Source organism: Erpetoichthys calabaricus, chromosome 6 (assembly GCF_900747795.2).
Source record: "Erpetoichthys calabaricus chromosome 6, fErpCal1.3, whole genome shotgun sequence".
Classification (NCBI taxonomy): Eukaryota; Metazoa; Chordata; class Cladistia; order Polypteriformes; family Polypteridae; genus Erpetoichthys; species Erpetoichthys calabaricus.
In genome coordinates this window covers 17,126,076-17,138,610 of record NC_041399.2, presented here as the reverse complement: position 1 = coordinate 17,138,610, position 12,535 = coordinate 17,126,076, and the positions used below count along the sequence as shown (strand labels likewise).

At 37.3% G+C, this 12,535-nt stretch overlaps 1 protein-coding gene across 2 annotated transcripts in view; it reads left to right on the top strand.

Annotated features, from left to right (window-relative positions):
• LOC114653862 (protein disulfide-isomerase TMX3-like) overlaps positions 1-12,535 on the top strand; it is a 1,157,775-nt gene that overhangs the window by 1,060,158 nt on the left and 85,082 nt on the right. The window contains exon 4 of one of the 2 annotated variants that reach the window (XM_051929279.1): positions 6,746-6,869. The exons of the other annotated variant lie outside the window; for it this stretch is intronic. Coding sequence (XP_051785239.1) covers positions 6,746-6,869 — 124 coding nt within the window. The remainder of the gene's footprint in view (positions 1-6,745; positions 6,870-12,535) is intronic. 2 annotated transcript variants of the gene reach the window in all.

The window sequence follows — 12,535 nt, the reverse complement described above, 5'->3', positions numbered from 1 at the left end:
CGGGGTGTAACCTTAACTCTGCTTAGTTAACGAACGAGAGAACTACTTAACAGATTTAGATTTTTTTTTTCTATAATTTGCTTGAACATTCCGGTTGATTTTGCGACTTCTCTCATTACGCTAAGAGTCATAGTTCACTTGCAGGAGCAATAAATTCGCGCTAATCCGAGACAGGGGCTGTGGGCCGAGGGGATGGGGAAGAGTGACGTCAGGAGTAGAGAGCTGGGCCGGGCCCTCCTCATTGTCTTGTTTCACTAATACGCGGGGGATGTCTAGTGCTATATAGTTGTCACATAATCTGTTCTAAAGTGAAGCAATTTTTGTATAAATTTTAAAATTTACATGCCTGCTTTTGCATTTTAAAAAGAAGCATGAAGAAAAAAGCCTTTAAACTTTCCAAATATGTCAATTTTTCAAGAGTATTATTGAGTATGAATGTGAATGTTGAGATTACACACATATTGCAAAACAGCATGTCCATGTCATTTTAAGAAGGAGAAAAAAAACAAAAGCAATTTTGTGCGATTCAACCATTTAAAAACTAGCTGTGTGTTTCAACTTACTACTTCTCTTTCTCTGTGACAACCTTGTACATAGAAAGCTATATACCCAGAAAATAGGTGATGAATGTAAATTATTTCACAACACATGAAGGTCTGAACTTTTTTGGTCATTCACAAGTATTATTAAAACATTTCCAATATTCTGAGTTAAAATCATTTGTGGTTAAACACACTAAGTGATACCCGTCAATCTATAAATAAATGGGAACAATGTGCAAACTCTATGTAGACCCTGGCACTGGAAGGCAAAAATGGCAACTCTACAGTAGCACTCTGCCTTTGGTAAATCATCATCTGTATATTCCTGTAACATCTGTCAGTTTGTGTCACTTGATTATGCAGTATCACACATGTTCAGCCTACCTCTGTCTCTCTCTGTCACTAGCTGTCACTAGACTACTGAAACACTCAAGTGCAGTTCTTTGTAAAATAACTCAATACATTTTGGCAGAAATATCCATGTGACTGAGTAAGTGTGCCAGCATTAGGGGTGTGCCTGGGGTAAATGTCAAAACTTCACCCATGCAGTAAGCAGGCAAGTAAACAAATAATATATCCTAACCTGAAGAAAACAATACCTAGAATCTGATTAAATGTGTCGCTTCTTGTTTACTTTTGTTGTCATAAACATGCCTTAGGAACATGGAAGGCATTCTTTCTTAAATCTAAAACTTTGCTGCTTCAAAATCAATTGTTTTTAGTAAGTTTTGCTGCTTTTGTTTTAACGTTGGACCCTGGTATCATTGACATTCATCTTTTTTTAAATTTATAAAAACTGCTTCTCTTAAGAGCATAATTTCATTTGACAGATTAATTCAATATGATTGCAAAGAAATAACTAACTTGTAAAATACCGAGCTTACCCCCTTTTAATCCATCAGGTCCTTTTTACCCCAACATCGATATCTTTTGCAGCCTGGCTGCTACAATAATTGAACTCCTTGACATAAATAAGCAAAAGGTCAATTTTCATGATATCACTTATGGTGTAACACACGCTTTATACATTTAAAGGAGTACTTAGGTTTTTTTTTTTTTTTTTAAATATGTTACTTACCCCTTGAAGTTTTTAGTAATGGCTGAGAATGTTTAATTTCAGGAATTCACGCAGAATAGAGATGACAAAGTATTTGACAGAGTAGACGTGTATGGTGACAAACACTATCAAAAATGTCCTTTAAAAAATTCTCACTTTGACTCCTTTATTTTTATTAGACAGGCTGACATAGGTGATGCTATTGTCATAGTGGATACTACTAAATACATAACTGAACCCATGGTGTAATGAACTTTTTAAAAAGACCCTGCTCCACAGGTCCCTAGTTAAGTCTTTGGCACATGATGCCCATCCCAAAGGAGTGATTGACAATAAACTTTCTGGATTTCTTTTCAACATGTCCTTTAGTATATCAGTATATCACAGGTGGCGCAGTGGTAGTGCTGCTGCTTTGCAGTAAGGAGACTGTGGAAGATTGTGGGTTCACTTCCCGGTTCCTCCCTGTGTGGATAGCGCTTTGAGTACTGAGAAAAGCGCTATATAAATGTAATGAATTATTATTATTATTATTATTATTATTTTACCTTCTTCCTAATTACATCTTGCCGGAAGAAGTTGCCTTGGCTGCCTCAAAAGCTTGAATATTGTAATCTGTTCAGTTAGCCAAAAAATGTCATTTTGCTTGACTTCTCATTACATTCATAATGCCTAACATGGGACAACACCCTACTACTACCTTCTTCCTAAGGTACATATAAATGTGCACAACCTGCCGGTATAGCAAATTGTTTCTGCTAACAAATCTTTATTACAGCTTCTTACCCAGTTTATTGATTTTCATTTGGCTGATTTTGTGCAGCTATAGCTATTTTTGCAGCAACATACCAAAATGTTCCTTTTTTAAAACAAAAGATTTTTTGCTGCAATACAAAAAGTATTTTGTGACACAGCAGAAGCTTTGTAGGACTGTGGTATTCCTTTTATAATTTCTCTTCCTTCCTGCATTACTGTACAAAAGAATTTTCAGATTGCTTCAGTTATCTGTTAATTAATACCATAAGGGCTACTGTGCACCTCTATGCTTTTTAAAGAATTTCCACCAGAAAATTGACTTTGTCATGTTTTACTTCGAAATTAAACTTGCCATGCTGATGAGCAGTTGTTCATACTGTGTATGTGGCCAAGGTCTAAGTGTGCAAGCTATAAAACTGTAATGTCATTTTTTTCCCAGGAGCTTTTCATTTGCAGCACATTAGGGATGTCGTGTTATATTTTTCATTGAGTTACATTTCAAAGCTGATGGATGAGTAAAGAGTGATAAAACACTATGAAATCAGTATGAAATCATGTGTTTGGTGCATTCTTGCTAATTGGTGTTCCATTTAGAATTACTCATTTTTCACACCTGTGTTTGTTCATATCTGTTTACAACAGAAACAGAAAGATATTAGAGACCACTCTAATTTCACAGATTGCTTTAGAAGGTTTTTATAAGAATTAAATTTGCAAAAAAAAAGTAAAGAGGACAGACACTGCTTGTGCTACTGAACAAAATGAAAGTAAAATGAAAATTTAATGAAAGAGAATTGTGATGAAAAATAAATAGTATTGCAACCTTGTTTATTTAGAAAGGAATACTATAGATGTTTGGAGTTATTTTACATACGCAGTTGAATCTGAAGAAGCAAATTAGTCTAAACTTGTATTTATGCAATTGTGGAAAGCACTGCTTTGTGCTACTAGAAGACTAATTGTGCAGTATTTATTTCTAGAAATGTCAGAAGTCTAATTAGCGTACTAAAGGTTAGTAAGTTCATTATCTTATTCATAATGAAGTCCAGGGAGAGCTTCCTGTTCTTTTGAGGGTTCTTAAAAATATGAGCACCTAGTTATCTTGAAGGTTATGTTGTCGAAGTGACACCTGTACCAATGTTTCTGTCTGGTGTTTTAGTTCTTCAATGACAGTGGTCACAATATTTTTTAACTAATAAATGTAGTGGTTATACTCGGATTGCTCCCTATTAAATACATTTTGTGCCTTCTAAATTTTGTGACAATACTAATTTTTGATTTTAAGTTTTAAACGTATCTTCAAATAAATCTTTATATTATGAAGATACTTTGTTTGAGTTTATTGGTTCCAATTGCAAATTATACCTAAAATTATACCTGTTTTATTCCTGTTCTGCCCCTTAGATACTGTAAACCAAGTAGACTATTAGGTTCCTGTCACTTATGTTTTTGTTCTTCCAATTGTGAGTTTTCACACTCTGGTACAAGTAGATCTTGGCTTCCACCCACCTGTGTACTAAATGTAAATCTTTAAAGTTTCTAGTCTAGATTCAAGTTTATGCAATCCTAACAAACATTTATTGCTATGTCATCCGTGCTGGTGCCATTTTTGCACATTATTTTCTAGCTTAAATGAAGGTATAAGTAAAATATTTCTATACACTGCAGTCCTTTTAGAATGTGGTCATACTTTACCCCACAGAACCCTTGTCTCCAACCCCCTTGTGTAAAAATCGGGAGTGGTCTTCTCTAGACTTTCTCGTTTTCTCAGATATGGGGATGGGTATTTGAGGAGTAAACTGCAAGACAATGATTATGTTACCGGCAATGTATGGAAAGCAGGCATTGTTTAGAATGCCTAGGCAATAAATAGAATTCCTGACATTTCTGGGCAAAGTATAAAAAATATCCAAATTATTTTAATATTATATATACTTTCCATAGGCATTGTATGTAATACCTAGGCATTATACAGAATGACAAATGCTGTTTAGGCAAAGTATTAAAAGAGAGTCATGAAAAGGCTTTTATTGAAAAGACTTATAAGAAAAAGAAATACATACAAAATAAAATATAGGACTTTCTTATTGAGGAAAACAAGACAAAATAAAATATGAACCTACTTGTTGCAAGGAAGGAAAAAAAAATATTTAAAATTTCACTTATCATGACGAGTAACGTTCTTCTAATTGGGTGAAAGTTCTTTCAACATTCTGTCATATCCTCCGTGGCCAATGGCCAAATGAGCATCATGAATTACGTTAAATAACTCTGAGTTCATGATGTAGAACTGGATAGCACTAACGCCTTCATTAACAGGATAAATCAGTTTACTTTTGTTTTCCAACAACATCACATCATAGCGATTCAGCAGCCAATAGTCCCGTGGTTCCTCCTTAATAGTCATCGACCGTGGCCTTTTTCACATCGCTCACTAACTTCTGGTAAGTAGTTTCGGTTAGGAAAACACTGTTTTTTGCAGCATTGGCATGCACTTTAGACAGTTCATTGTAGAATCGTCGTTGCATGTCAACATGCCATGATTCCTTCTCAGACACCACACCTTGCTCTTCCATTTTTATACAGCACAGTATGGGCTAGAGTCTTTGCTGAACAAGTTCAAAGTAGCGTGTTTCGTCACTTCCGAACAAAGACTGAAATGCAAATGGGTAATTCTCTGTCTGAGGCGAGCGTCGAAAGTCACATGACATTAGAAACGTCATTAGCAGAGTATTTTATACTTTGCCGGTTTGTCTTTTGGCTCTGCATAGAATGTCTAGGAAATGTGTGAAATATTAATTGTTTCATATTTTGACGTTCAATTTTCGGCATTCTATACAATGCCTGCTTTTCATACATTGCCGGTAACAATTATATTTTTATATTATGTACATTAAAGAAACATCAACAACAAATCAAATCAAATGAATAATATATTGAGCAATTATTATAAAAGTAAAGTTGAATAAATTGGACTCTGCAGCTGCATGAGTAAAAGGTAAAGTACCACTTGCAGTTAACAGAAATAACCTAAAAGTTGATAGAAATCTACGTTTTGTACCGAATACTTGTATTCAAAATTTGCTTGACCTAAGTGAAAGCGTACTCGAGCTATCATGTTTATACACACACACAGACAGACATAATTCCAAAAATGTTTTTTTTTGGACTCGTGGAGGTCTAAAATGTCAAGATTCATCAAAATCTCAACATTGAATCTTCGGACGATTCCCTATACTTCATATACAAGGAAGTAAAAAATGAGATGACATGAGATATTAAGTCTTTTAGTGCCACCACCCTAAAAAAAAAAACACACACTATCCACTATGAGTTGGCTTATAGTTCTTATAGTTTAAAGTTTTTTTTTTTAATATGAATATTCAACACTTTAATCCATGTAATGGCTTTGAAAAAGACACGTAAACATTTTAATTTCAGAATGAAATTTGCATAAGTGACGTTTTCATCCAAGTGATGATCATTTAATTATTTTAACATCTTTTGCAGAGACTTTTATGCAATTCCAATTTTTTGTATCTGACACAAAAAACAAAGAACGAAACGAGAAAAACTGCTTTATATGTTGATTTCCTTTTTTTTCCCCAAAACCCTCCACAGTCACATTGAGTAGGTAACTTGTGTATATTGGTTGTACTGGCTTAGCATGCAATTCTTCTTTCGGTTTTTATGCAGGAGGAAAGTGTTTTAATGCACTATTATCAAAGCATTGCTGCTATACCTTAACTTCATTGCTGGCTTAACAAAAACAAATGCAGTGAGATTGTATGCTTGAGATTTTTAATTATTTCTCCATCAGAATTGGTTGTTTTTCACTTAAATATTGCTAGATACATGAGCTTATGAAGGTTGAAAAAAGCTTTTACATAAGGTGAAATTTTATGTGCTTGAAAAAGCTGAAATCTGAGCATCATTAAGTAGATTTCTGATGTCTACTCTACATACCCTCTGTCCAGTAAATAAAGATTGTTATGTATGTTTACATCCTTGTACATGTAGTTGGCACGGTCTCATTTTATCAGCATTGCCAAATTTCCCACTGGAGACAAAGTTCTATCTGTCTATCTAAAATTCTAAATTGCTGTAAAATAGGAGCTTTATTTTGTCCAATTGTTATGTCCTGTGTGATTTATTTAGTTTTTGGCAAAGCAGCAAAAAAAAAAAAATAACCTGTAAAAAAATAATAGATGAGATAGTGGAAAACTCTGAATATTTAAAATAAATCCTACATAAATCTGAAAATCATTAATTGCCAAGCCTATGTTAATAATGCATCTGCCTTCACCTGCATTTACACAACTAGTAAAATAGCTTGTTTTGTTTTTCGTTCTTCTTGCCTTCTAAGTTCTGTTTTGATGTTTCAACTTTATAGTTTTATGCACCATGGTGTGGGCACTGCAAAAAACTGGAACCTGTATGGTTTGAGGTTGCAGCTGAGATGCGGAACTCTGGGTCACCTGTGCGAGTGGGCAAGATGGATGCCACTGCTTATTCCAGTGAGTACAAAATATCTATTTATGCAATTTAAGAGGAGAAAACATTAACTTGTGTAACATTAGATTCTGAAACCATTTTTGAGATCCTTAAATGATGTATTATTGCTTGAAACTAAGGTGGGTTCAGCATGACTATTTTTAGTAGTGAATGTAGCCTATTAACTTCATTATATAATGTTGCAGAAAATACTTTGTAGGTAAAGAAGAGTTCTTGAGCCGTCATTACATATGAACTCAAACATGGACATCCTTTATTTATACCATCTGGTGAAGCCCCCACTTGCTTTGTTTAATGCAACATGGCAGACCGAAGAAAACTAACAGAGTGCTGTCTTGTTCTTTTATGTGCATTTATATATAATCTATATATTTAAATATATTTTAATTTTCCCCAATCTGCATACAAATACTCCAGAAACACCCCTTATGTCAGGAAGCATTATGTAATGTCCCAAATTGGTTTAACATATTAAGAGTCATGGGTGGATCCTTGGTTAAAAGAAATGAGACTTTTTATATGTAAACTGTTGGCAAAGAGTAAAGTATGAAGTTCAATATGATCTTAATTTTCTAATTTGAACGAGCTGGTTACAAATGTCAGAATGTCCCAGTTAAACAGGCAGACAGTGGGAAGAAGATTTTATGTTATGTATAAATACATATGGGTTCATAGTAAGGCTGACAGTAGCTGTATCAGTATTTATAAACTGCAAAACATTTTTCTGCCAGTAGATGTTAGCAGCGAGCCAGCATTGACTCATTTTTTCTTTGAAAAAAAGAGCATTCATGATCTTTGGGAATTATCTGAATTGCCACTTGTTGTTCATTCCAAATGATTCTATCCATCCATTATCCAACCCGCTATATCCTAAATACAGGGTCATGGGGGTCTGCTGGAGCCAATCCCAGCCAACACAGGGTGCAAGGCAGGAAACAAACCCCAGGCAGGGCGCCAGCACACCGCACACATACACATACACACACACACACACACACACTAGGGACAATTTAGAATCGTCAATGCACTTAACTTGCATGTCTTTGGGAGGAAACCGGAGTACCCCGAAGAAAACCCACGCAGACACGGGGAGAACATGTAAACTCCACGCAGGGAAGACCTGGGAAGCGAACCCGGGTCTCCTAACTGCGAGGCAGCAGTGCTACCCACTGCGCCACCGTGCCACCCTCCAAATGATTCTATATAAATAAATTGTAAGTTTGGAACGTAGTCAAGGTTGGTGTTGGCTTACTGCTTGAAGCACACTGAATTAGTTAATGATTAGCTGTATTTTTTCCTTTGTGGCAAAAAACAAAAAGCTACTAAACTCTTTAAGATTTTATTGCTTTGCACCAAATAACACTGTAACCATAAAAAAGGCATATATCATTAGGTGAGGCACCTACTGTCTCTTCTAGAATATATAATTTTATGTTCGGTTTGCGAAGAAGCTTTGCCTGAAATTCTGGAAGCGTTTGGTACCATTTAGAATGTAGACTTTGGCCCGTGCATACGTTTAATTTGGAAGCACAAGAGACAAATCACAATTACACAGGCACTGCCCATCCCACTGTACTTGATGACACCACTTACAGTATGTATAGATTTTGCATGTTCTGTTTTTTTTTTTTTTTTTTTTTTAATATACAACCCCAGTGAAGTGCATGTTAGGTTAATTGGTAGTTCCAAGTAATCGTGAGTGGTCCTTACGATGGAATGGTGAGAGAGAATTTGCAGAAGACTATATATCTATGTTCAACACGCTCTCGACCCTCTGCAGTTTGCATATCAGGAGAAGGTGGGAGCGGAGGATGCTATCATCTATATGCTACACCGATCCCTCTCCCACTTGGACAGAGGCAGTGGTGCTGTAAGAATTATGTTTCTAGACTTCTCTAGCGCCTTCAACACAATCCAACCTCTGCTCCTTAGGGACAAGCTGACAGAGATTGTGGACTATCTTAAAGACAGACCTCAGTATGTGCATCTTGGGAACTACACGTCTGACATTGTGGTCAGCAACACAGGAGCGCCACAAGGGACTGCACTTTCTCCGGTCCTGTTCAGCCTACAGTATATACATCGGACTTCCAATACAACTCGGAGTCCTGCCACATGCAAAAGTTTTTAGATTTTTTTTTTTAAGATATATATCTATATATATATATGTGCTGACCCTTTGACTCTATAGGGAAGCATCAAGAGTTTGAACTTAATATGTGCCACTAGAGTGAGCCAATATTGTGATCTGAAAAGAGGAGTGACATGTCCTTACCTCAGTTAGTTGAACACAAGGAGTGCCACTACTTTTATGAATCATCTGGAACCGCTTGGTGATACATGCTGGTGCTCCTGCCAGTAGAGAGTTGCAGTAGTCCAGACCTGACAAGATCAAGGCCTAGACCAGGAGTTGTTCTGCATACTCGATTAGATAGGGTCTGACCTTGCAGGTGTTGTATAGAGTGAATCTGCAAGACAGAAAGAGTGTAATAACATGGTCCTCGAAGGACATCTGGTCATTGATCATCAAAGTTGTGTAGAGACTTGCTGGGTGTTCGCAATAATGAGCCAGGCTGAACAGAGATAGCATTCTGAATAGACAGGCAGGCTGTGATAACGAGAAGGTCCGTTTTTTGCCAGGTTGAACTGGAGTTGGTGTTTCTTCATGCAGACATGCAGAGATTCTAACTGGTACTGGAGGGAATGACAGGTACAGCTGCATATTATCATTATAACACCGATAAGGAAAAATCATGGGAAATAATGATAGGAACTAATGAGAAGAGGGCCCAACACTGATCCCTGTGGCACTGCTGTGCTTGCTTGGTGCACACTTGACATTTCTCCACACCGCCTGAGGGCAGTCCTAGTGATTCTGAGGTCAGAGAGGGTGGCAAGGAGGATCTGGTGGTTGACCGTTTGGAAGGCAGAGTAGTGATCTAGCAGGATGAGGACAGAGGGCATATTGGTACAGTAGCTCTAGCCTGCTATAATGTGTTGACAACGGTAAGTTGAGTTGTTTTGTTGGAATGGCCCTTACTAATGCCTGACTGATTAGTATCTAGCAGCCTGTTCTGTAGAAGAAGGGAAGAGACCTGGTTAGAGACCACACATTCCAGGGTTTTTTAATAGAAAGGGGAGGAGAGAGGGAGAAAGAGACTAGTCTGTAATTCCCTACTTGACATGGTTTGAGAGTGGGTTTTTTGAGAAAAGGATTTATTAGGTCCTGTTTCAACAATGTTGGAAAAATGTCTGTGTTGCGTTGACAATGAGTGTAACTGTAGAAATGAGTGAGGGGGAGAGAGAGATAGCGCTAACTTGGATGAGATGTTTGAGGATGGGGACAAGTGGACAGCTAGTGGGACGAATAGAGGATTTTGGAAAAGTCAGTGGTGGAGAGAGAAAGGACAATGTTGAGGTGTGTTCATGAGGGAGTATGCTGAGTGGAGAGTGTAATGAGAATAGACTGCTGATGACAGCCACATTTCTGAAAAAGTTTGCAGTCTTTGACAGTCAGGTAGGTTGAGGTTGGAGGAGATGGAGAGCTGAGGAGAGAGGAGGAAGCAGAGAACAAACCACAAGTATCAGAAGTGTTGCTAATCCTGTTTTGAAAGAAAGTAGGGCAGTAGTTAATGCTAGTGCTTCATGGATCCAGCATCTTGCGTTAGAGTTTCACACCTAGTCATTATCTGTGTTGAGTGTGCAGGTTCTCCTATTGTCTGCATGCCCTTTCTTCTGGTAGTCTGATTTTAGTGTTGCATTACATCCTAGGTTGACAGACACTTGTAAATTGGGCATTGTGTGGATGTATGCCTTAATGGGTACACACCCACACCTTGATGGACTGGCTTCTGCTTTGTGCTCAGTGCTTCTGAGATAGGCGGAGCCACGGGGGACGGCTAGTTAAACATAAACACAAAATATTTATCTTTAATACAGTATGTATGGCATTAAATAAAATACTTGCCATTATTACTAGCCACAATGCAAATAAACTATCTGTAAGATGTTTATTAATAAGATGCAAGGCTAACATGCTTGGGGAATTTACAAGTGAAATACACATATTTTGCACTTACCTATTGTTTACTAAGTAAGAAGAGCAAATTCTTCATCTGTTCCTTTTCTGATTCAAAAATTGAGCTGCTCTACTAAGCACAAGCTTGCTCACCATCCATTCACAAACAAGTAGTGTCCATTTTAATTATAGGACAAAATGATCAGACCTGAATTCATTAAAACAATACCTGCTTTAATACCTGCAGAAGATGCACCTCTCTTTTCTTCCACTCGATCAGCTGGATAAAATATATGTATGCCGTTCCTCACCATACACAAGATGACTCCACAGATTTTTTTTCTCGGCTTAATACTGTACATTATTTAATATAAAATCCAATGTTGTGGTCTACTCTCTGCTTTGATGTCTGCCTGTTTTTGGGATTGGTCGATTTACTAATCTCTTGATAGTCCTTTGGAGTGGACATCGGCTGATTGGTGGACAATATTGGAGCATCACTAATTTTAATATGGCAGTCCTGTCAGTGATTGGGAAAATTGTCTCATGAATTCCAGTTTTTTCTGAAAGAAGTACCAAGACATCATAATAATAATAATAATAATAATAATAATAATTTGTTACATTTATATAGCGCTTTTCTCAGACATGGGGAAGACTACATTGAAACCCTGCTGTGATCCTACGTGGTAAAAATGTGTGACATTGTAATGGGTGTAGCATGTAAAGCCCACTGTGTATCTGAACATTGCAGATGAACTTATACAATGGTGTTCCTATCTAGTAGTAATGAGATGATGTGACCTCGACAGTTGCCAGATCAAGCCCATTATGAAAAGATTGGACAGACGCAGGAAGAGGTTTGGGGGTAGCCGCCCGTATACTTGAATAAGGCTGCCAAAATTGAAAGGTTGGTTCCATAGAATAGTGTTTCAACAGACTTCAGTCCAACAATAGAACTATCATAACAGGCAAAGATGGCGGTTTTAAAGCCAGGCAGGGGAAAGGATGTCATTGGGGCCGGAACCGGAAGTGACGTCCTCGAATCCAGGTGAAATTTCCCGTAATTGGTCTGCCGATGAAAAAGACACAGGATTAGTGCACCCTGCCGCTCCTTGGTCTGGCATGGAATTATCCCTTTGTTTAGCTGCCTCCCATGTGCATTTGTGTGACACCACTCAAGCATCTTTGCATAAAATGGAGTAAGTTCTCAGAAGTTGAAATCCACCTCCAGGTAGTTTGGAACACCCATTGGGCAAATTGGATTAAGCTGGACCATTTGCCATGTTTTCAACAACATATGTGAGAGTCCATGCAATGACAATTCCAGGCTCCCTTGAGAGGTAATGGTAGACCAGTACATTGTTAGATGTATGCAATAAAGTGGCCACTCTCAGCATTTTGCTAAGCAGAATTGACATGATTTGTCACGTTAAATGCTACACTCACAACCCACAACAGCTGTCCTCAGTGTAGCATTAGTCACTCTTGTCACAGCAGTCTCAATAATGAGCTGGACTGTAACATTTGATTGGATTCATTTTAAGATGGTTATCTGAAGACTGATTTGGCGGAAAACAAATGCTCAAGGATTTTGTTAAAGGACTGACAAATTGGAGAGAGTGAGAAAGAAGTCTAAAATGATAAAGA